The sequence below is a fragment of the Arvicanthis niloticus genome, chromosome 5, assembly GCF_011762505.2.
Source record: "Arvicanthis niloticus isolate mArvNil1 chromosome 5, mArvNil1.pat.X, whole genome shotgun sequence".
NCBI lineage: Eukaryota > Metazoa > Chordata > Mammalia > Rodentia > Muridae > Arvicanthis > Arvicanthis niloticus.
In genome coordinates, this window is record NC_047662.1 from 22,368,810 (window position 1) to 22,393,655 (window position 24,846).

Consider the following 24,846-nt stretch of genomic DNA (forward strand, 5'->3'; position numbering starts at 1 on the left):
ACTGAGCACTCGGGAATAGGAAGAGGAGGGGTTGCCAGAGCTCAGGCCATTCTGGTCTACATAGCATGTTCCAGCTCAGAGTCTGTAGATCCCGTGTCCAAAATAGGTAGGTAGGTAGGTAGGTAGGTAGGTAGGTAGGTAGGTAGATGATAGATAGATGGATGGATAGATGGATGGATGGATGGATGGATGGATGAAAATAAATGGTGGTAATAGAAGCCAGGCCTGTGATCTCAGCTATTTAGGATTGCACATTTAAGGCCTTCATGGCCAATTTTGAACTTAGTGAGATCCTGTCTCACAATGCTGAAGAACAGTGAGGACCAGGGATATGAAGCTCTGGCCTAGAATGGCCCCTGTGTTCAGTCCTCAGAACCACTGCGAACTGAAAGCTGGTAGTGTATGAGCGTAAGTCTCTAGGCTTCATGAATTACTTTGCATTTTCTAAAGTCTTGCTTAGGTCTATTTTCCTATCACAATTGCATTCCTCACAGAAATTTTCTAGAAAGAGAAGGAAAGGTAAAAACTAATAAGTATTTCAGAGCTAGTGAAAGTGTAATTTTTCAGGACAAATAATATTAGGCTTACCCCAACATATAGTTCTTGTTATCAGTTGCATAGATAAATGAATACAAAGTATACGTATTAAGAATCTAATGTCACTAAGCTGGGTGGAGTGACTAGAACCTTATCAGGCTTCAGTGCGATCTCAGACAGACAGGTTGGAGTAGAAGCAGGATGGAGGTCATTGTGTTCTCACTGGTTAATGGCGTATCTTCCTGGCTTATCTCTGAAGAACCTGAAGTGATTTCACATGCACTTTCAAAACCACTCAGGGCTGTAGTAAATGACTGTCTGTTGTGTGCAAAGACAATTAGAAGTGTAGATGCTATGACTCACCAAGGTTGTCGCTGATGTGGGGCAGAAACTTGCCTCTGATCTCTATAGTGTGCCTCTCAAACTGTCATCTAGACTGCTGTTACTGGCTTCACCTAAAAGGCTGGCTGAGATGAGGGGACCCCGATCCCAGAGATTCTGATGTCGATATCTCAGGTGAGGGCTGGAGATCTGTATTTCCCATAGATTCCCAGAGGGTGCTCATGCTGCTAGTTCAGCGACCATGTTCTGTGTTCCTGCTCAGACCAGCGCTGTCTCTGTCTAGTTATAGCAGCACATACAATAACTAGCTGGTTGTAATGCACACCTGTCATCTCTGTCATCTCAGTACTTGGGAGGCAGGTGCGGGGAGCAGTCTCTGCTACAGAAATTCAAGAATAGCCTGGGCCGCCTAAGAACTTTTATGAAAACAACAACAACAATAAAACCCCAAAAAGCCCTAAAAGTGTCTAAAGTAGCTTCAGCTGATAGCCCAGAGCAGTGGGCCTTGTGACTGAAGAACCATTATTCTAGTACAGGCTCTCACAGAAGGGAAGTGGCTAATCCACAGTTTTTACTAAGATTAAATAGATTTGATTTAAAGGTTAGACCCAGTGCTTTGATTCTAAAGTACCATTTCTTTCACAAAAAGATTATGATCGCAAATGGTCTACTTAATATGAGCTGTTATTTAGAAATCCTTAGAAATGATAGGCTGGGTTGGAGGGGGGTGGTCTTAGAGAAATGATTCCACAATTAAGCACACTTCCTGTTCTTTCAGAACTGGCTTGGCTAATGTCCTATAATTTTAGCTCGAGGGGGCTAGTACCTTTTTCTGGTTTTTATGGACATCCTCACACAAATATACATAAAAATAAAAATTTAAAAATATTAAAACATAATTAATTAATTAATTAATTAAAATATAAAAAGAAAGATCTGTTAGGGCCCAGGAGAGAGCTTAGTCTGTAAATTGGATACCTTGTAAATATAAGGACAAGTTTGACCCCTAGAACTTGCCTAAAAAAATGGCTGTGCACTCCTGCAGCCATGTGTGCTAGGGAGGCCAAGACAGGTGGATGCTGGGATCACGGCCTGCCGCCTCAACTGACTGCAAGCCTCAGGCCTCAGGGACAGCATGTCTTAGTAAACAAGGCAGGGCCAGGCATGACGAGTTCCAGGCCAGCCTGGTCTACATAGTGAGATGAGGCTAACCTACAGGCTGCATAGTGAGAACCTGTCTCCAAACAAACAAAAAAACCACAACAAAAACAAAACAAACAAAAACCAAAAACAAGCAACTTATTTCATCAATTAAAATCTAAAATGCTTAAATATGGTCTTGTTAGGGGCCAGTTTTATTATAGATGGAACACCTAACTGCTGTTTTTATCTTTGTGAATTGTATACTGTGTTTTCTAGATTGTCCTTTTTATTCATTTGTATGTTGTTGGTTTTTTTTTAAGATTTATTTATTTCATGTATGTGGGTACACTGTTGCTGTCTTCAGATACACCAGAAGAGGGCATCAGATCCCTTTACAGATGGGTTGGAATTGAACTCTCCAGCCCCCATTTTTTATTTTTTTATTTTATTTTATTTTTTTTTTTTTTATTTTTTTTTGACACGATCTCATCTGTAGGGTAGTCCCTGGATTCACTTTGTGGCCCAGGATGATGTTGAGCTCCTCATTCTCCCACAGTGCTGAGATTATGGGCTCACACTACTGTGTTAGCATAAAATACCATTTACACAGCTTTCTTTCTTTCTTTCTTTCTTTCTTTCTTTCTTTCTTTCTTTCTTTCTTTCTTTGTTTTGTGTCTCTGTCTCTCTCTCTCTCTCTCTCTCTCTCTCTCTTTCTTTTTATTTAATTTTTTTTTTTTTTATTTTGTGAAACAGGGTTTTTCTATGTAGCCCTGGCTGTCCTGGCACTCACTCTGTAGATCAGGCTAGCCTCGAACTCAGAAATCCGCCTGCCTCTGCCTCCCAAGTGCTGGGATTAAAGGCGTGTGCCACCACTGTCCGGCTTACACAGCTTTCTTATGATAAATGACGTTGTGGTCCAAGGCTAGCCCACTCTTTACTCAGAGTGGATACATGGAATGAGATTAAAGACAAATAACATTTTATTTGGGGAAATTTATAGATTCTTTGAGAACATTGAATGGACTGAGATAAAAGATTCAGATAGATCATTAGAGGTTGTTCATCAAAAGAACTCCTCTTTAATTGGTTCACAAGGTTAGCTTCTATGTGATGTGATGCCTGCTTCTTACATGGATGAAAGCCTGAGTCATTTGGGCTCTGGGAAGATGAGTGGAGTATATGTTGTCATCCATCTTCTCTGTGATACAGAGGAAAAGCGTCTCATGTCATAGACATGTATCGAGGGCACACTGTATATATTTTTGTGAATATGCTGCTGGTGGAGGCAAGAATTTTCCTGCCTTCAAACCCAGAGTGTACTGCAAAGTGACATGGGTGTACAAAAGTCATCAGAACTCTGCACACTGATGGGGGGGGGGGGAATCAGAGGATAGAGTAATAGTCTGGTAACTAGGCTGCAGACTAGCTAAAGGCCTTGGCTATTTGTCGTATGATTTTGGGCAAATTACCTAGTGTCTGGCTTCTAGTTTTCCTTCTGGGAGAAAAAAAAAGATGATGCCATGTTTTTCCTTATCACTTCAGAGGTACTGAAAAATAAGACATAAAGATAGGGCTGTGAGATGGCTCAGTGATAACGGTACTTGCCACCAAGCTTGACAACCTCAGGCTTATCCTCGTGACCTACAAGATGCAAAAAAAGAACCAGTTATCCCAAGTTGTTCTCTGATAGCCACATGCATTGACACACAAATAATTTGAAAGCTTTTTAAAAGACATAAAAGAGGAGACCCACCAACACGGGCCACATTCACACTAAGACTGAAGAAGGCCTGGTCATCATCAAGAACTACACACATATACTACACACATCTGGATAATAAATAACCTCTTACCAAGTGTGTGTGGGAGGAGATCACCATTATGCTCAAAAAGATCTCCGTCTGTGTCACACACCGATGAAGTGGATTCAGAGGTCCTGTGAGAGACATCTCTCTCAGGTTGGAAGAGGAAGAGAGAGGAGAGATGATGTTCCTGAGGCCTCAGCCCTGGATCAGGAGGTCACTGAGGTTGATCCTGACACCAAGGAAATGCTAATGCTTCAAGGCTCTGGCGGCCTCCCTGACATGCAGGTCACTCAGCATATAGTTGGGATGAATTTCAAAATACCATGTGGAGCCATTTGAATCTGTTCTGTCATATTTTCAATAAACCTAAAAACAAAACAAAAACAAAAGACATAAAAGCACTTTATTCAAAGGGCTTTGCATTTGTCATAATACTCAAGGTTTATTAAATAGCTTTATTGAATTTTATTGAGCAGTATATAGTACAAAACTGAATATTCAGGTATCATCATTCATCAGGGTATGTAAGCATGGCCAAGAATTTGGGAGTGTTTTTTATTTTAATTCATTTATTATTATTAGTGTATGTATGTATGTATAAAGTGCAGGAGTGCCAATAAACACCACAGTGCACTATGGAGGTCAGAACACAGCTCTCAGGAACTGGTTTCCATTGCCACTGTGTGAGTTAATGATCAAACTCAGATCATCAGGCTTGGAGGGGTATGCCCTAACCCACTGGACTATCATACCATCCTGGTTAGTCGGATTTTTAAGACCACATTTTGTTGTGTGTTCTTCTCCCCCAACATCCCCAATGACACAGATAAGACAGAGCCTTGCTGAATAGCTGTGGCTGGCCTAGAACTAGTTATGGGAAGATAGCTGGTCTTGAGCTTGTAGTGCTCTTCCTGAGTGCTGGGAATATTGGGCTGAAGAGCTGTCACGGCAGTTAAGAGCTCTTCTGGAGGAACTAAACTCGGTTCCCAGCACCCACAACAGCTCACATCCATCTGTAACTCCAGTTCCAGGGGATTTGTGCCCTCTTTTTGGCCTCCTCAGGCACTAGTCAACACACACATGGTGTATACTTGTAGGCAAAACACTCATACACATAAAATAAAGATTAAAAAACAAGCAAACTTTCTTGTTTGTTTTTCTTAGTTGTTTGTTTGTTTGTTTGTTTTTGTTTTTGTTTTTTTTTGAGACAGGGTTTCTCTGTGTAGCTCTGGCTGTCCTGGCACTCACTCTGTAGACCAGGCTGGCCTCAAACTCAGAAATCCACCTGGCTCTGCCTCCCAAATGCTGGGATTAAAGGCATGCGCCACCACTGCCTGGCTTTTGTTTGTTTTTCAAGACTGGGTTTCTCTGTGTAACAGTTCTGGCTGTCCTGAAACTCACTCTGTAGACAGGGTTGGTCTTAAACTCAGGCAGATCCACCTGCCTCTGCTTCCAGAGTGCTGAGACTAAAGGCATGCTCCACCACTGCCTAGCTTAAACAAACAACTTTTTAATAAGTTTTTTTTTTTTTTCCTAGATCCATTCTGTTTACACCGTCAGGACATAGGGTTGTCACATCTCTCATGGCAGTAATTAAATTTTAATTATGTTTTAATCATCTTTAATTATCCAGGTGTTCCCCCACCCTACTCATTCAGCCTTCTGCCTGAATACATTTTGTTTCAGGACTTGCAAAGCTATGAAGTTACATAATTGAATTGAAAGGTTAGTTAGGTTAGTTCTGACCTGTCTTTGGTGCATTGTAAGCAATGGTAACAAAGTGTTGCTTTCTCCTTTCCAGCTGAACTATCTCAAGTAATGACCAGTGGCACACTGCTGTCGAAACCATCTCCACCCTTACCACCCAAGAGAGGCATTCCATCAACTTCAGTACCCAGCTCGCAGCCCGCTGCTTCATTCACAACCAAGACAGCAAATGATCAAAGAGAAAAAACTGTCTCTTTGTGTTTGGAACCACCACTGACAATCCCGCCTTCATCCCCATCACCTCCACTGCCTACCCACATACCTCCAGAGCCTCCACGGTCCCCTCTAGTCTCTGCTAAGACTTTTCAAATTGTGCCAGAAGTTGAGTTTTCCCCTTCTTCAGATCTATTCCAGGACATTTCCCAGCAGGAAGATCAGAAAATGGAAATCTCCAAGAAGATACAGGACCAGAGCTTTGGGGAGTCCCGTATACCGTCCAGGCTACCCCAACTCCCACTGCATATCCGAATTCAGCAGGCCCTTACCAGCCCCCTTCCTGTGACCCCTCCCTTGGAAGGCACTCACAGAGCCCATTCACTGCTCTTTGAGAACAGTGACAGCTTCTCTGAGGACACTGGTACCCTGGGTCGGACCAGGTCACTTCCCATCACGATTGAAATGTTGAAAGTGTGAGTGTTTCCTGCCAGTCTCTTGTTTCTGGTTTTAGTGTAGGCAGCCCCACACAGGAAAGGTTCTTCAAACAATGTGGGTAAATTCAAGTTGAGGGAATGCTTCTGCCAAGAGTCATTCTAGCAGCAGGGCTTTTTTTCCCCTGCTAATGTAACCTTGTGGTTTTTTTTAAAATGGATTTTTATGGTGATTTCTGTGTTGACAACACAATTACCTGTTCATAGATATGAGCATTAACACTACTAGTTATAGATGATACAAATGTATTATCTAAATGTATTACAAGGTGCTTAAGAACCATTGCTAATAGTGAGGAAGCCCTGGTTTTCACATCTCTGTTGCCAGGCACATTACTCTGTTGCCAGGCACATTACTCAGTCTTGCTGTTTTTAGTATCTCAGCTCTGAATGGGAGTAGTATCTAAAGGCTTTTGTGAATGAAATTAGGCAAATCTGAAACATGTCAGTGTCTACTAAGACACAGCCTGGGATTTGGACCCAGTGCTTTTCAGATTCGTGAATACTGAAGAGCTTCTTAGGAAGAATTGTAAAGCTAAGACTGGAGTTTATACATTCTTCCAGTAATGGACTTTTTATGTGTGCTTCAGTCCTTTCCCTTGAAAAGCCTCACTGTTTCTGAAAAAAAAAAAATGTCCTATCTGTTAGTCCAGATGATGAAGAGGAGGAGCAGACCTGCCCGTTTGTTGAAGACAGGACATCTACCTCAGCCACCCCTAAACTACCACTGTGTCTGCAAGAGGAAGAGAAGGAGAGCGACTCAGATTCAGAGGGTCCCATTCAGTATCGAGATGAAGAAGAAGAGGATGATGATGATGAAAGCCATCAGAGTAAGACCAGGAGGGGAAAGTGCAAAATAAAGTGTTGTGTGTGATGTTGGGAACTGGGTACCACGTGCTGGGAAGAGTCTCTCAGTGGTTAGATCCCCAGCAGGAGAGGAAATAGGTGCCCTGCTCCATGGAGTCCTCTGCCTTTTGGAGGCCAGTGTAAAGAACTCCTCCTCCTCCACTTTGTCATGGAGATAGATGAAGGCTATGAGAGGGAGCCACATTGACAGACTCATTCAGATTTATTCTTCAGACAAAGTCTCACTGTAGCCCAGATTAGCATGTGTAGACCAGGGTGGCCTTGAACTCAGAGACATCCACCTGCCTCTGCCTCTTAGTGCTAGGATTAAAGGTGTGTGCCATCATCATTCAGATTCTTGGTTTGTATTTTAGATTTGTTAACCCAGGGACCAGAGCTATAAATTTAGTTCTAGTGCCTGTGCTAAGCTAAGCACAGGGCCTGGATTCATTACCCAACACCAGAGAAAAACAAAACCCATTCACCTTGAAGATATATAAGAAATTGAGATCTAAGAAGTATAAATATCTAAGAAATATAGTAAAAACTGGTAAGAGGTTATATTGAAAAGTTATATTCAGCAGTTAAGAATAGTTACTCCTCCTGCAGAAGACTGGGTTGGGTTCCCAGCACCCGTGTTAGGTAGCTCACAACCACCTACCTGTAACTCCAGCTCCAGGAGGTCCAATGCCTCTGCCCTCTGAGGGTACCTGCTCTCGTGCACATACCTCCACACAGACATAAACACATAGACATCAGTACAGATACAAGCTTAAAAGACAGACTGAAATAAAAGAGAAAAATGATGACTTTTTTCCAATATAATGAACTTCTTGTTAAACCAAAGGAAAAAAATGTGTTCTCCTGGATGTGGTGGCTCACACCTATAATCAAAGCACTTGTGTGCGAAGCTACGGCAGGAGGATTGCATTAGGTGGAATATAGCTTGAACTGTCAAACGAGCTCAAGAACCAAAAATGGGGCTGGAGAGGTAGATAGAGGCAGGCAGGGAGGGAGGAGTCTGGGGACTGTTAGCTACATGCAACCCTGTCTCAGAACAGCAAAGGAAGCAAGGTCAGGACAAGTTATCACATGATGGTGTTGTCCAGCTGCTAAGAGGCAGAGGTGGGAAGATGAAGTGAACTCAGGCGTTTGGGAGCAGCCCAGCAACATTGCAAGATTTCTCTCAAAAACAATATTGACAGATTATAAGATCTATTAGTATAAAAGCTTTCATGTTTTAAATCAGAACTGTCCCAGAGCAGACTAGATTCAGAAACTCGCTGAATGAGGAAGGTAGAGCGCTGGTACTAGGGAGGAGGTGTGCTTTGCCTACTGCCTCCGTCTTGCCAAAAATACCTTCAAATGCCTTAGCTTGTCCCCTCCTCTGTTGGACGGGATCATTTGAAGCCGACTGGGTGGCTGGGAGCTGTATTCACACTCTGCCTGGTTCACGTGAGCCCATGCATCTGAGCCTCAGCATTTTCTCCCTGTATGAAGGTGCCCTGGCCAACAGAGTGAAGAGGAAGGACACGCTGGCAATGAAGCTGAGCAGCAGACCCAGTGAACCAGAGACGAACCTGAATTCTTGGCCTCGTAAAAGCAAGGAGGAGTGGAATGAAATACGGCACCAGATCGGGAACACGCTGATCCGGTAGGACTTGGCACTCAGGAGTGAAGCACTCCTTTGTCTTAAGAAAACTGTTTCTAACGTTGTAGGTTAGGTACAGTTGGATTTCCTCTAAGCTTGAGGAGGTCAGGGTATGTTCAACCATCAGATAAAACAGGAGACTTCTCAAAGGTTTTTGAAGAAGTCAGGCTGGTTCCTGGCATGTTCAGATTCCTGTGACTTTATCCAGTTGCTGAACTGTCAAATGCCAGCCTAACTTATCACACCTGTGTTGTGTTGTGTTGTGTTTTGCTTTTTTACTGAAGTACCATGTAACCACTTCCTTTGAAAAAGTAGTATAATCAGAAAAGGAGGGAAGCAGAATACAGAGGGGCCTTTAGTTTGTGATGAGCATATTTGTGTGTAATAGGAGTCTGCATGGCACACACTCCTCCCATCTAAAGGATAAAAGGGAGAGAACCCTTGACCTTCTCCCTGCAAGGTGTCCATTAATTAAGGTCTTCTTTCCTACCATACAAATGGAGCTTTACTTTTTTTTTTTTTTTTTTTTTTTTTTTCTTTTGGCTTTCAAGATAGGATTTCTCTGTGAAGCCTTGACTGTACTGGAAATTGCTTTATAAATCAAGCTGGCCTCAAACTCACAGAGATCCAGCTATCTCTGCCTACTGAGTGCTGGGATTAAAGGTGTGCACCACCACTACCTGGCTTACTCATAATATATTTTTAAAGGCTTTCTTTTTTTTTCTAATTTTTTTTTAATTTTTATTTTATGTGCATTGGTGTTTTGTCTGCATGAAGTCTGTGTGAGGGTGTCAGATCTTGGACTTGCAGACAGTTGTAAGCTGCTATATGGATACTGGGATTTGAACCTGGGTCCTAGAAGAGCAGCCAGTGCTCTTACCTGCTAAGCCATCTCTCTAGCTCCTTATAATATATTTTTTAAAAAGATTTATCTATTTATTTTATGTATATGAGTACACTGTCACTGTCTTCAGACACACCAGAAGGGGCATCAAATCCCACTACAGATGGGTATGAGCCACCATGTGGTTGTTGGGAATTGAACTCAGGACCTCTGGAAGAACAGTCAGTGCTCCTAACCACTGAGCCATCTCTCCAGTCCTCCCCCATGTTATTTTTAATAGCAGGGTTTTATGCTTTCAAGTCTAATTTCTAGTCTGAGGTAATATGTAATGTTCAGTTGCCCTGTCTCTTTGATCTGCTTTAATCTGAAGATTGTTCTTAGACATTTTATTCTAAAGGTTTAATAATTATGTCCATGTGTGTGTGAAGAGCGTGTGTAGGTGTTGCACATAGTGTGTAGCATGTGTGTTCATAGTTTGTGTGGAGAGAGAGTGGGAGGGTAAGGGTGTGCCTCACCCATGTGCGTACATACATGGACATACAGAGGCCAAAGATCAGTCACTCATTGTCTCCTGTTGTCAGACTTCACCTGATTATTTGAGGGGGAGTTGCCTATTTGGCTAGTCTGCTGGCCAGAGAGTCCCTGACCATCTTTCTGCATCCCTCTGCGCAGGGAGTGCAGATGCATGCCGCCATACCCAGTTTTGACATGGGTGCTAGCCCTCAGTCCTCATGCTTGCACAACATGCACGTTACACACTGAGCCATCCTCTTGCCTCTGCCTTCCAACTGCTACAATTAAAGGTGTGAGTCAGTAGTACATTATTTTTTGAGTCAGGATCTTATTATGTAGTCCTGGTTAATCTAGAACTTGTCATGTAGATCAGGATAACCCTGAACTCAGAGATCCACTTGACTCTGCTTCCTTAATACTAACATTAAGCTGACAGCACCATGTCTGGCTATCTAATTATGATCTTCTATCAAATTATGACTTACAAAGGTCTTTTTTCTCTCTCTACAGTATAAAAATAAGTACATGTTCATTATATTAATAGTTAGAAAACTACAGGAAAAAAAAAAAACTATGGGCCAGTCAGTGAGTTGGTTCAGTGTGTAATGGTGCTTGCCACCAAGGTAGACAACTTGAATTCGGTTCCTGGGTTTCATGTAAGAGAAAGAGAGAGCTGGGAAGTGATGGCTCACACCTTTAATCCCAGCACTTGGGAGCAGAGCAGAGGCAGGTGGATCTCTGAGTTTGAGGCCAGCCTGGTCTACAGAGTGAGTTCCAGGACAGCCAGGGCTACACAGAAAAACCCTATCTCCAAAAATTAGAGAGAGAGAGAGAGAGAGAGAGAGAGAGAGAGAGAGAGAGAGAGAGAGAGAGAGAGAGAGAGAGAGAGGAGAGAATGAATGAGAGAGAGGAGAATGAATGAGAATATATTCATGAATCCATCCCCATGAGTTTTTCTCTTACCTGTGTGCTCTGATCATAGTTGTGCTTTCTTTCTCTTAACACACATACAAACACAGGAACACACAAATAAATGTGATAAAAATTTAAAACAAAAGTTAGCCTGGGACACACCTTTAAATCTCAGTGCTCTGAGGCAGAGGCAGGTAGATCTCTGTAATCCCAGCCAGAGCTACAGAGAGAGAGAAAGAAAAGGTTAGCTGCTCAGAGTCTTATGTTCTATACAATACGTTTGACAAATTTTTTTTTCTATTATTATTATTTTGTTTTGGTTTTTTGGTTGCCTCTCTGCCTTCCCCTCCCCCTGAGACAGGGTTTCTCTGTGTAGCCCTGGCTGTCCTGGAACTCACTCTGTAGACCAGGCTGGCCTCTAACTCAGAGATCCTCCTCCTCTTCTCCCAGAGTGCTGGGATTAAAGACGTGCGCCACTTGTGCCCAGTTACATTATTTTCTTTTCTTTTTTTTTTTTTTTTTTTTTTTTTCTTTTTCTTTTTTCTTTTATTTCTCAGAGCTGAGGTCCATTCCCAGGTTCGTGCACTGATAGGCAAGTGTTCTGCCATTAGCTAAATCCCAACTATGGCAAACTTCTTTAAAGAGCTGAAAATAAGTATTTCAGTTGGGTGTAGTAGCATGTGTCATCTAAAATCTGGCATGGTGAAGCAGAAGTTCAAGACTACCTGCAGGTACATAATGCATTTGAGGACAAGCTGGAACTACTGAGGCCCCTCCTAAAAAAAGAAAGAAAGGAAGGAAGGAAGGAAGGAAGAAAGAAAGAAAGAAAGAAGGGAAGAAAGAAAAAAAGAGAGAAAACTTTGATTTCAAGCCACATATAGTTTCTTTTCTGAACTTTGGCTTATAGTTTGTTTGCTTTTTAAGATTGGGTCTCTTGGAGCCTGGGATGGTATTACAAGTATGTGCCATAGGCCTGGCTACAAGCTCTTTTCTTTCTGTGGTGCTAGGGATGGAACACAGACCCTCATGCAAGCTAGGCAAACGGCCTGTTATTGAACTACAGTTAGATTTATTTATAGATAGATAGATAGATAGATAGATAGATAGATAGATAGATAGATTGCAATTTTTAAAAATCTGAGAGATGGCTCAGAAGTGTTCTTCCAGAAGACTGGAGTTTGGCACTCAGCACCCATGGTGGGCAGTTTTGCAGCTGCCTATAACTCTCACTCCAGGGATCTAACACCTCTGGTGCTCAGGACACCTGCATTCATCCACACGTAAGCACGTGCACACACACACACATACACAAAATTAAAAACAAAATCTTTTAAAACTGTTGTCAGTGTAAAGCCGAGCTTTACACTTCTCATACATATAAACTGCTTGACAGGCTGAGGCTGCCTCTGTGTATGACAAGTTTAATGCTAGCTTGGACCGTTTAATTAGAACGTCTCTCAAATATATAATGTAATTAGAAATTATTTATTTCTAATGTAAAAGAACTGGGGTAGCTCTGGGGTTTTTGCCCTAACACTGCCAAAATAAAAAAGATAATGCTATATTCATAGCTCCTGGAGCTAGAGAGATGGCTTAGTGGTTTAAAGTAGAGCTCTATCAGGGGATAGGGTGCCCCTTTCTGGCCTCCAAAGGCACCAGGCATACACTTGGTGCACGTAAATCATGCAGGCCAAATGTTCAGACATAAAATAAGACACAACAAGAAGAAAAATCTTTTTTGAATATTAAAATTTCTTTCTTTCTCACTATAGAAAACTATGCTCCAGGTTAGATTTGACCTACAGAGGATAGAGATAACTGCACTCTTTTTGCTTTGCTTCTCTCTCTCTCTCTCTCTCTCTCTCTCTCTCTCTCTCTCTTTTTCTTTTTTTCTTTTTTTGAGATGGGCTTTCTCTGTATGGCCTTGTCTCCTAGAACTTCCTCTATAGATCAGGTTGGCAAAGAACTCACAGTTCTGCCTGTCTCTGCCTCCCAAGTTTTGGAATTAACGGCATGAGCCATCACTGTGCAGCTAACTTTTTAAAAAAATCATAACAGTTTTCCTTTTTACCATATAGTCTGTTTGTTTGTTTGAGATATGGTCTTACTGTGTAGCCCTGGCCATCCTGGTACTTGCTATGTAGACCAAACTGCCCTCAAACTTTCAGGTATCCACTTGCCTCTGCCTCCCCAGTGCTAAGATTAAATACCGCCAGCAACCAAATATTTATTAGTCTTTGTCCTTATTACTAGTGATCACTGTGTCAGTCCACTGATACAATGAATTGAGTTATAACCTTGTTGGATAGTGCTTACCTCTGATGATTGCTACTCTGTTGATTCTAGTCAGTGGTTCTCACATTTAAGCATTCATTTGGCAGACTTAACTTACCTAGCAGGCTTGTTTAACAAGCAAATTGTTGAGTTACACCCTGAGTTTTTGCTCCATGGTAGGGCACAGTTCAAAACTCTTGTTCATAGTACTGAACATGGGGCCAGTTTGAAAGCTAGGCTTCTATTAGTTTCCATGGTGTTCTCAGTTCAAAAATCTTTGAGATTATAATGTAACCTTTGTAGCTGTTTTGTGAAAGTGTCATACTGTGGCCTACGCTGTCCTGGAACTCACTTGTAGCTGAAGCTGGCCTTGAACCTATGGCAGTCTTCCTGCCTCAGCTTCCCATGCTGGGACTTACAGGTGTCAGTGACTGTGTCCACACTGCAGGTCCTTCTCCATCTCTACCTCCACTATGTCAGAAAATGTAGAATAATTAGTCTGTTCGTGGTCACAGATGTAAACTTTTCTCTGAAATAGCTGCCCTTCCTGGAAAAATCCTCTTCACTCCCTGTCTGTCATGGAAAGGCCAGTGTTCCTGTGTCTGTCCATGTTTGTAAAGTCCAGCATTCCTGTGTCTGTCATGGAAAGGCCAGTGTTCTGTTGCCCTATTCCCAGCACTGCAGCCAGGTGTGATGATGCATGCTGGAATTCCAGTACTCAGGAGGTAGAGGCAAGCAGATGACCACTCTTCCCTATAGTGGGAAACCCTGTTTCCCCAAAATAAAATAGCATATGTGTATTATATATGGCCATGAGGTTTATTCTAAAAAACATTCAGCATGGCCAGGTATGAGAGTGTGCATCTTTAATTCCAGCACTTGGAAGGCAGAGGTATGTGGATCTCTATGTGTTTGAGACTAGCCACATAGTGAGTTCTAGGACAACCAGGAGAACACAATGAGATTCTGTCTCAAAACAAAAATATGTTCAACATCTAATAATCAGAGAAACAGAAACCAGAACCACCAGAGTCATCAGTCCATCCATACTTAGAATGACTAAGAGACAAAGCACAAGTGTTAGCAAGGGTGTGAAGCAACTAGACACTTATGATGTTGGTGGAAATCCAGGGTTGTACAGCCTATGTGGAGAACGCTATGGAGGTTCCTCAAAAAGTTAAGCCAGGTGTAATGGTGCATCTCTAAAATCCCAGCGGTTTAAGAAGTATGGTGAATTTGAGAGAAGCCTAGGCTATGTAGTAAAACACTTATTAACAAAACAAAACTTAAAAGTAGCTGACTAAAGCCGGGAAGTGATGGCTCACACCTTTAATCCCAGCACTTGGAAGGAAGAGGCAGGTGGATTTCTGAGTTTGAGGCCAGCCTGATCTACAGAGTGAGTTCCAGGACAGCCAGGGCTACACAGAGAAACCCTGTCTCAAAAAAACAAAACAAAAAACAAAAACAAACAAACAAAAAAAATAAAACAAACAAAAGAAAAGTAGCTGACTGGGATTTAGGAAGATGACCTCATTGAAATGTTTACTCTGAAAACATGAAGATCAGAGTTCAAATCCCCTGAACCCATGTAAAAGCCAGGCATGCAGACGTACATCTGTGACTTCAAGTACTTTATGAGGGCAGAGATAGGGGGTCCCTGGAGCTACTGACCGGCCACTGTGGCTGAACATATGAGCTTCACGTTCGGTGAGAGATCCTGTTTCAGTAAAATGGAAAGTAACTAAGGAAGCACCAAGGACCTCTGGCCTCTGCGTGTACACATGTACACCTGCTCAGTGCTTGCATGCGAGTGTGTGAGACTCTGTGTCTCTCTGTCTCTGTCTCTCTGTCTCTCTCTCTGTCTCTCTCTGTCTCTCTCTGTCTCTCTCTCTCTCTCTCTCTCTCTCTCTCTCTCTCTCTCTCTCTCTCTCTCTCTGAGGTGGTGTCTCTCCCTCAAGCTTCCTGATAGATTGGGAGTAGGCAAGTCTCAGTAATCCTCCTGTCCCTGTTCTTTTCCACCATCCTCAATCTGTTACATGACTGCTAGGATCTGAATTCTGGTCCTCATGATTACCCATCAAGGATGCTTTTGTTCATTTTAAAGATTTTTTTATGTGTATGAGTGTGTTGGTTGTGTGTACACCATGTGTGCAGTACCGGAGAAATTCAGAAGAGGGCGACCGATCCCCTGATGGAAACTGGAGTTCAGAGTTGGTTGTGAGCCACCATGTGTGTACTTGGAACCAAATCCAGGTTCTCCCAGAAAAACAGCCTGTGCTTTTATTGCCAAGCTGCCTCCTCACTCGCACACCTTCTGTTCTGAAACAGGATCTTGTAATGCTGAGCCTCTACCCTTAGGCACTGGCTTCCCAGGTGTGAGCCATCACATTCAACATTGTATTGTGTGTTTCTCAGTTCTTTCAATGTCAAATTGGTTTCATGATAAACAAAGAAGCCACCAAAGGATCTGTTAGAAATTTTGCAGATTTATTTGTTACATGTCAATATAAATCCTGGCCAAAAAAACCCTCCAAATTCTTAGAAACGGTGTTTACCTTGGACAGTAACTACCCTTTGTCTCTCTGTTGTAGGCGACTGAGTCAAAGACCAACAGCAGAAGAACTGGAGCAACGGAATATACTACAGCGTGAGTTGAGCAGAGTGAAGCCCAGATCTGTGCACCATGAACTCAATATGCACTAGGACAGAAGTATTTGCTAAAAGACTAAGGAGAGTTAGTCCCTGCTTGGGAAGCCCAAGCTTCCTAGGAAGATGTCACCATGGTATTGTTTAGTGTGTAGGATATGCCAGAAAATTTTGTTCAAGTGTTCTCATAGCATCCTGGATCTGTGTTAGCATCTGTCACAGTGTGTCAGTGTGTGCAGGCTTGGCCCATGCTTTCTTTGTTGAGGGAACTAAGGTAACAGCTGAACAGATGGACAGGACATTGCTGTTCCCCTTGGCGTCTCAGGCTCAGAACAATCCTTGAGCCATGGCTTCCCTTCTCCTTCTATTCTTTGACTTGTATTTCTGTAGCTACTAAATAGCAGTGTGTGTCTAACTTCCTGTTCCTGTACATAGTTAATTTCCTGCAATAGTGTTCTGGTCTAAGGCTTCACCAGAGTTTTGAGTTAAAGCCCGTGCTCTGTGGCTCCTTCCCTTCTGGAGTCTAGGGTTCCTGAGGACAGATGGTAATCACATTCTCCCAGTTCCATCTCATCTCTGTTCTAGACAAATGCTCATCTGCTTGTCTCCATCCCAGTTAAAATCACCAGGAAGAGCCCCAGCCCAGCCTTTCCACTCTGGGTCTCCCTTCTCCCTTCTGCGAGAAGCCACGTCAGCCCCCTCTCACAGCACAGACTCTTATCCTTGGCTTTCAGCACACCCCTGGACCTCTGGACACTGTCCTCCTCCCTTAAGGCCCTTCTGTGTCCCTGGACCTTGGAAGTATCTACCTCAGTGAGAAACCTGAGCTGAGTCCCTAGGATAAGGACCAGCTATGTCCTTGGACTCCCTGTGTCCTTGTTTCTCAGATGCCATCCCACTGGCTGTGCTGGCTGTGCTGGCTGTGCTGTGGATGTGGATGTGAAGGGATACAGGGGCTGAGGAGGAAAGAAACCAAAAGGGAAAAGGGTACAGAGATAAGGGTAGGGTATCTGTGGTAGAGTGGAAAGGCCCAGTAAGAAGGAAAGTAATAACATTTCAGCAGAGGAATAGAAGAAGGGCCTCCTGGAGTGGCTCTGGGCACACCAGCTGATCATCCCATTACCTGTCTGCTCAGTGCTGGACTGTGTTAGTCAGAGTCTAGACACTCTGGATTTAGAATGAGAAGCTTTGTAGATACCACCCTCACCATGGCACTACATCAATTGACTGTTCTCAAGCATTATTCTGAGAATGTTTTCTTTTTTTAAAAAAGATTTATTATTATGTTTAATTGTGTATGTGTGTACATGCCAATAAGTACATGTACCCATTTAGGCTAGAGGCATCAGATCCCCCTGGAACCAGAGTTATAGGCAGTTGTGAGCCACCCCTTATGAGTGCTGGGAACTAAACTTAGGTCCTCTGCAAGAGCAGTATACATTATTTTTTTAATGTGACTTTATTATATATACAGTGTTCTGCCTGCATGTATGCCTGCACACCAGAAGAAAGCACCAAACCTTGTAGATGGTTGCAAGCCACCATGTGGTTGCTGAGAGTTAAACTCTGTGTCTCTGGAAGTGTAACCAGTGCTTTTAACCTCTGAGCCATCTCTCCAGCCAGCATTAATATTAATTTTATGTGTATGTTTGCCTGCATGCATGTCTGTTTTGTGTCTGGTGGCCCTCAGAGGCCAGAAAGGAGCATAAGGTCCCTGGAACTAGAGTTACAGATGGTTTTGAGCCTATGAATCAAACCTGAATCCTCTGGAAGAGTAGCCAGTGCTCTTAAGTTACTGGGCCATCATCTCTGCAGCCCCAGTGTGAAGTCTTAGCCATTGAGTCACCTCTACAGCCCTTACAACCTTTTCCCCCCAAGAAAATTATTTGTTTTTGTTTTATTTATATGGGCATATGCATGCGTGCGTGCGTGCGTGCGTGCGTGCATATGTGGTGAGTGTATGCTATGTTTGAGGTGGGGTGATGGTGGAGCCTGCAAAGGGAGTGTAGTTCCCCAGCCCAGCTGGACTACAGGCCATTGTGAGCCACTGTTTGGTTGCTTCGAATTGAACTCGGGTTCTCAAGCACCAAGTGCACTGAGCTTGCTGTCGCCTAAAAACTTCCTTTCAAGAGCACTATAATCAATATGAAAGAATTTTAGCTCTGTAAATGTTTAACCACGGTTAAAAAATTAAACCTGAACCTTTAGGTAGCTGGAAAGTGTATTAAAAAATGTAAAAAATATCCTTAGCTCAATGGCAGCAAGCCTGGTGTGCTGTAAGGCCCCCACGAATGGAGGATCTCACCCAAGCCTCGGAAATTCGCGGCCACCCATTAACTGTAAGATACCAAACTTGATGTAATCAGCAAGAGGCATATTTTAATCAGTATACTGAGGTCAAGACCTGTAGCCCACGCAGGGGCAATGGGGTCTGACCCCGGGGCTTTGGAGACAGAATTTAAAGCCCAAAACCACAACTCGGGGAGGGGGAACCACAACCCAGGGGGAGTAAGGGAGGGCTATTGGAGAGCACCTGTGGAAAGTCCCAGCCCATTATTCAGTTTGTGACAGGATACAAGGAACAGGCTATTCTCTAAGAGCCTATACGTAATCAGCCAAGTTCCTGGTATCCAGGATGTACGGGCACGCTGAAAACTCCTAACTCAAACTCTCCTGGTATCCAGGTGCACAACTCAAACTCTCCTGGTATCCAGGGTGCACGGGCCTCCCAACTCAAACTATCCTGGTATCCATAGTACTCGGTCACACTGACCTAAACTCCCAGCTCTGAACTCTTATCTTATTATTTTGTTAAAAGATTTTTAACTCTTTTAGTGCCATCTTATCCTATCTTGTGCTTAGATGTTTGATTATACAGTGGACAGGGAAAAGCTACTTTTGTGTGTGTGGTTTACTTTTAGTTTTTCGAGACAGGGTTTCTCTGTGTAGTCATGGTCTTTCTGGAACTTATTCTAGACCAGGCTGGCCTCAAAGACACAAAGATCTGCCTGTCTCTGCTTCCTCGTGGTGGAATCAAAGGTGCATGCCACCACCCTAGGTAGGAAAAGGTGGTGTTTTTTTGTTTGTTTGGTTGGTTTTTTTTGGTTTTTTGAGACAGGGTTTCTCTGTGTAGCCCTGGCTGTCCTGGAACTCACTCTGTAGACCAGGCTGGCCTCGAACTCAGAAATCCGCCTGCCTCTGCCTACCAAGTACTGGGATTAAAGGCATGCACCACCACTGCCCGGCCTAGGAAAAGGTTTTTAATTAGCCATTTGCAGATAGAGTCATTTGTTCTAACTTTGACTTCTAAGAAATATATGTATTATAATTACTAAAATGTTTGCTGTGCCAATTTTCATGTTGAAGTAATATCCTTTGTTTCTGTCAACTGAAGCTAAAAATGAAGCTGATCGCCAAGCAGAAAAACGGGAAATTAAGCGTCGGCTCACTAGAAAGGTACGGTGAGTGTCCTTGTATTTGAATGATCTATGTGATTGGAATGAATGAGTCTGACTTGTGCCATAAATCAGTGTGACAATAAGCACATGCACATAGACATAGACAGCCCACCACATTAGCAGGAGTGTCTTCTGTTGGTTTGTTTTGAATATTTGAAAAAAAAAAAGCTGTTATATTTTAAATTTAAACCAAAAGTTCTGAACTTAGGAGGTTTCTTGTCTAGAGGGTTTTATTTACTTAGGTGTTTGTTTGTTTTGTGGTGTCGGGGATTAAATAAAGGGCCCCTTGTGTATTCTAGACAGATGCTCTACCAGTGAGCCATTTTAGACTAAAAATCCTATTGATATGCAGGAGCAATAATAGAAGAATTTTGTAGTGTTCCATTTTGCGATGCAAACTGCTTCTTTTCTAATCAAGAAAATAATTGAAATAGTCCTAAGACCTGAAAAATATGAAGAGACATGATTTTCTCCATGGTCTGGATCGTGTGGGATAGAAGTTTTTCTGTATCGTGCTGTGTTGGTACTAGAGTCCTCTCTTTTCTTCTCAATCCCACCCTTCATTTGTGATTGCTTCTCCACATGTTGATTTGCCCTTAGCACTTGATGATACTTCTTAAAAATCATAAGAATTGCCAGGCATAATGCCACAATACCTTTAATCCCAGCACTTGGGAGGCAGCGGCAGGTGGATCTCTTTGAGTCCAAAGCCATCCTGGAAACAAAAATCAAAAATCAAAAAAAATTTTTTTAAAGATGATATTTAATAATAAATATTTAATAAATAATGATAATAATAAATCTTTTTTTTTTTTTAAAGAGTTCTCAGAATAGTGAAATTGTGGATATTCCATGTTTTCCTCTCCAGGAATGGAGGAATTATCCTTGCTGATGTCCTCTAGGCATTCCTGGGTCTCCTGCCTTCCATCATTGAAGGTTATCTAATTATACAGCCTTAAACCATAGATTCCTGGGGCTGGAAAGATGGCTCAGCGGTTAAGAACACTGACTGTTCTTCCAGAGGTCCTGAGTTCAATTCCCAGCAACCACATGGTGGCTCATAACCATCTGTCATGTCATGTCATGTCATGTCTATACATGCAAACAGAGCACTCATACATAAAAATCTTTAGGAAAAAAAACTTAGCCAGGTAGTGATGGCGCACGCCTTTAATCCCAGCACTTGGGAGGCAGAGGCAGGAGGATTTCTGAGTTCAAGGCCAGCCTGGTCTACAGAGTGAGTTCCAGGACAGCCAGGACTACACAGAGAAACCCTGTCTCAAAAAAACAAAAAAAAAAAACAAAAAAAAAAAAAGAAAAAAAGAAAAAGAAAAAAAAACCTCATAATTTCCCACAGAATCTGCTCTTTGGATAGCATTGACCAGGTCTCTCCCAGGAGCCCTCAGAGCGATGATGTGGGACACGGATGTCAAGGATGCTAAGCATGTGTTTTGTGCTGAACTCTATTCTCAGGCAGCATCTACTCTGTAACCTGATGCTCAGGTCTGAGAGCACATGTTAGTTTGTAAAACATGGGGCATGGTAGTGGTTCTGTACAGTGAAGTGAGTTCAAACGAAAACCTAAGTCCTTCCAGTGTTCTCATACACTTTTCCTTACTTTGTGTATGGAGTGTTTGGTAATGTGGTTCACGTATCGAGGTCAGAGGACAGCTGCTAGATGTCAGTTCTCTGTCCACTCAGTGAGTTCCTAGGATTGAGCACAACCTGTCAGACTGGGTAACAAACGCTCTTACCCATGATGCTACCTTGCCATCCCAAAATGAAAACTGTGTTACCCAGAATCCATGGGGAGTTTTGGGGAGGATAGGACTCAGGGTGGTGTAGTCACAGTTTACTGGGTACTCTGGGTGTGGTGACTCTGGCCTGTCCTTCTGGCTCCAGGCAGTTGAATCAGCAGGAAGATCACTGTAAGTTTCAGGCTAGCTTGAGCTAGCCCTATCTCAAAACAGGCTCCTCAGGTAACTCACAGCATTCAGTGAAGAGTAAAGGCATTTTGAATGCATGATTGGCTGTTTCTTTCAGCTCAGTCAAAGGCCAACTGTGGCTGAACTACTTGCCAGGAAGATCCTGAGGTTTAATGAGTATGTGGAGGTAACAGATGCTCAAGACTATGACCGACGAGCAGATAAACCGTGGACCAAACTGACTCCTGCTGACAAGGTAACTCAATGCTCAGACAGTCTCTCAGATTTTCCCTGTTCTTTGAGATGGAAATAGAATACTTTTTAAAAACACTTATTTTATGTGTACGAGTATTTTCCTGGAATGTATATCTGTGCAAAGAGGTCAGAAGAAGGAATCTGGTCGTCTGGAACTGAGTTCCAGGCAATTATGAGCCATCTTGTGGATGCTGGAAACTGAACGCGGGTCCTCTGGAAGAAAAGCCAGTGCTCTTAACTGCCATGCCATTTTCTAGCTGCAATAAAATATATTATTAACAGCCATAATTGGAGGAAATATGGGGCTATATTGGAGTAATTGTACTTACCTCACTTCTATGCCTGTTTAACATACTGTGAAAACTACAAAGACTGTACATTCTATTTTTTTAATATTTGATATAACTTGAGATTTGTGAGTTTGCTTGCATGCTATCAGGGAGGCTAATGCGTGTCTGGCTCTCTAGACTTGGCTTTTTCTCTCTTCTGGGCTGTACCCAAGACCTATGGTTCCTTCTAACAGTAAGCCTACTAGAGATACATGGAGAGTCACACAGCCGCCCTTCAGGAGACAAAAGATATTCAAAGCTTACTTTTGTCCTACAGGCTGCCATAAGGAAAGAATTAAATGAATTTAAAAGCTCGGAGATGGAGGTTCACGTAGACAGCAAACATTTTACACGGTAAGACCCAAATACCCAAATACTTGTGGCTAAGTGAAGTTTCTGCAACAGACAAATAACAAAGTTGTTTGATCTAGAAAAGCCAATCTAGAAAGCTGATCTAGAAAGCCAAGGATGGTAGCATACCTCCATAATCTTAGCACTTGGATGGTGGAGGCAGAAGGATTAGGAGTTGGAGGCTAGCCCATCCCTGTTCTGAGTTCAAGGCCACCCTAGACTCTATGAGACTTTGTATTAAAATCTAAAGACGGGGGTTGGAGATTTAGCTCAGTGGAAGAGCACTTGCATAGCAAGCGGAAGGCCCTGGATTCTGTCCTCAGATCTGGGGGAGAAAAAAACCAAAGACAGTAGGGCCAGGCGTCGGCTGTGGACGAGCTGTTTCCAAAGTGTAAAGATGACTGTGGATGCCCAGATCTTACACAACCAGATGCAGCAGTGAGTGTCTATCACACTGGCACCCCACGGTGACGTGGAAGGCAGAGATGGGGCAGTCCTCAAAAGCCCATGGCCAGCTAGTCTGGTATAATAGCAGTGAATAAGAGATCTTAATTCCAACAGGTGGGAGACAAAAACTGTTGGCTGACTTCCACATGTGTACTGCTGTGTCTGTGGGCTGGCACTCACACATACACAAATTAAAAATAGAATAGTTAATAAATACAGAGGGCGGACAATGTGGTTTAGTTAGTAGAGTGTGCTTACCCAACAGTCCGTAACGTGGATATCGTAGTGTATGTCTGTTATCCCAGCACTTAGGAAGTAGAGGCATAAGGATCAGGAGTTCAAGGTGGCTAGAGAGATGGCTCAGAGGTTAAGAGCACTGATTGCTTTTCCAGAGGTCCTGAGTTCAATTCCTAGCAACTACACGGTGGCTCACAACCATCTGCAATGGGGTCTGATGCTCTCTTCTGTTGTGTCTGAAGAAAGCAATGGTGAATACATAAAATGAAGAAAAATTTTTAAATAAAAAAAAAAAAAAAAGTTTGGCCGGGCGGTGGTGGCGCACGCCTTTAATCCCAGCACTTGGGAGGCAGAGGCAGGTGGTTCTCTGAGTTCAAGGCCAGCCTGGTCTGCAGAGTGAGTTCCAGGACAGTCAGGACTACACAGAGAAACCCTGTCTCAAAAAACCAAAACAACAACAACAAAACAAAAAAAAACAACAAAAAAAAAAATTCAAGGTCATTTTCAGCTACACGGCAAGTTCCAGAACATCCTGTGGTAAATCAGACCTCATCTCAAAGCAACACCACCAACAAAAAGGGATGAGACCCAAGAGGCAGTTGCAAATGCCCATTCTGAGTTTTGCATTTTGTGTAGCTTAAGTGGAGAATGTGTATGTATACCCAGTGCTGGGCTGAAGTCACCGTCACCGGTGTCCAACCTCTACCTTCTGAGTGCTGAGATAACAAACTTAAGTCACTAAGCCCTAGCTACTTTTGTTACTGTTGTTTGCGAGACAAGGTCTCACTGTGCAGATCGCTGGCCTCACATGTACTGGGTGCTTCCTAAGTGCTGGGCTTGCAGGCCTGAGCCGCCATTCCCAGCTGCCTGCAGCTTCCGCTACTCCCGCTGCCTCCTAAGAGCTGAGAACACAGATATGAGCCAGCACACCTGAGTGCTCAGATTTCCACCTTGTGTGGTGATATTTGTGAGGTCTGCGAGACAGGAAGCTGTGTAGACAGCTAAGTTTATTTAGCAAGTATTTCCTGAGCACCTACCACACATTATTTACAATTCTAGATCCGTGGGTTGCAACAGGGAATCAGGACAGAACCCTGTGATGTTACAAGCTCTTGTCACAGCAGAAGGGGGAATGAGAAGTAAACTGCAGTAAACTGTGGCATCTACCGAGCAGGCAGCCCTCTCTCTCAGAACCCACGCTGCAGCCCAGAGTGCAAATATGGTACCATGTCAGCGAGGGATTTTATTCTTGTTATTTTTTTATTTATTAATATTTTTAAAAGATTTATATATTTATTTCTTTTTTTTCTTTTTTCTTTCTTTCTTTTTTTTTTTTTTTTTTTTTTGGTTTTTCGAGACAGGGTTTCTCTGTATAGCCCTGGCTGTCCTGGAACTCACTCTGTAGACCAGGCTGGCCTCAAACTCAGAAATCCGCCTGCCTCTTATATATTTATTTCATGTATATGAGTACACCGTTGCTCTCTTCATACACACCAGAAGTGGGTATCAGATCCCATCACAAATGGTTGTGTGCCACCATACTGTTGCTGGGAATTGAACTCAGGTCCTCTGGGAGAGCAGTTGGTGCTCTCACAGGCTGAGCCATCTCTCCAGCCCCGTGTTCTTGTTTATTGACTTGGCTTCTAATAAACAGTGGTTTTGCTTCTCATCTGCAGAGTGACAGGGTCTGACCTGTTCCTCCTTTTTTTCCTTGTTTTTTTTTCCTTTTCTTTTCTTTTTTCTTTCTTTTCTTTTTTTTTTGGGGGGGGGGGGCTTTTGAGATACTATCTCCAACTGTAGCTCAAGCCTGAAACTCAAAGCAGTTCTGCCTCAAACTCCCAAGTGCTGGCAGTACTTCCCCTTCAGCTACAGCAGCACAGCACTGACCCAACCAACCTAGAGCTGAGCTGTAACTTA

At 42.9% G+C, this 24,846-nt stretch overlaps 1 protein-coding gene and 1 long non-coding RNA gene across 5 annotated transcripts in view; one reads left to right on the plus strand and one right to left on the minus strand.

Annotated features, from left to right (window-relative positions):
• The window catches only part of Phactr4 (phosphatase and actin regulator 4), a 75,288-nt gene that overhangs the window by 47,925 nt on the left and 2,517 nt on the right, over positions 1-24,846 (plus strand). For all 4 annotated transcript variants that reach the window (XM_034503263.2, XM_034503266.2, XM_034503262.2 and 1 more), the window contains 7 exons: positions 5,629-6,223; positions 6,890-7,071; positions 8,588-8,741; positions 15,873-15,928; positions 19,322-19,383; positions 21,429-21,566; positions 22,172-22,248. In XM_034503263.2, coding sequence (XP_034359154.1) covers positions 5,629-6,223; positions 6,890-7,071; positions 8,588-8,741; positions 15,873-15,928; positions 19,322-19,383; positions 21,429-21,566; positions 22,172-22,248 — 1,264 coding nt within the window. The remainder of the gene's footprint in view (positions 1-5,628; positions 6,224-6,889; positions 7,072-8,587; positions 8,742-15,872; positions 15,929-19,321; positions 19,384-21,428; positions 21,567-22,171; positions 22,249-24,846) is intronic.
• Positions 2,837-24,846, minus strand: part of LOC143442331 (uncharacterized) — a 28,471-nt gene continuing 6,461 nt past the window's right edge. Inside the window, exons 2-3 of the long non-coding RNA XR_013110405.1 lie at positions 3,876-4,193; positions 2,837-3,663 (exon numbers count right to left, since the gene is read on the minus strand). This is a non-coding gene — a long non-coding RNA (uncharacterized LOC143442331). The remainder of the gene's footprint in view (positions 3,664-3,875; positions 4,194-24,846) is intronic.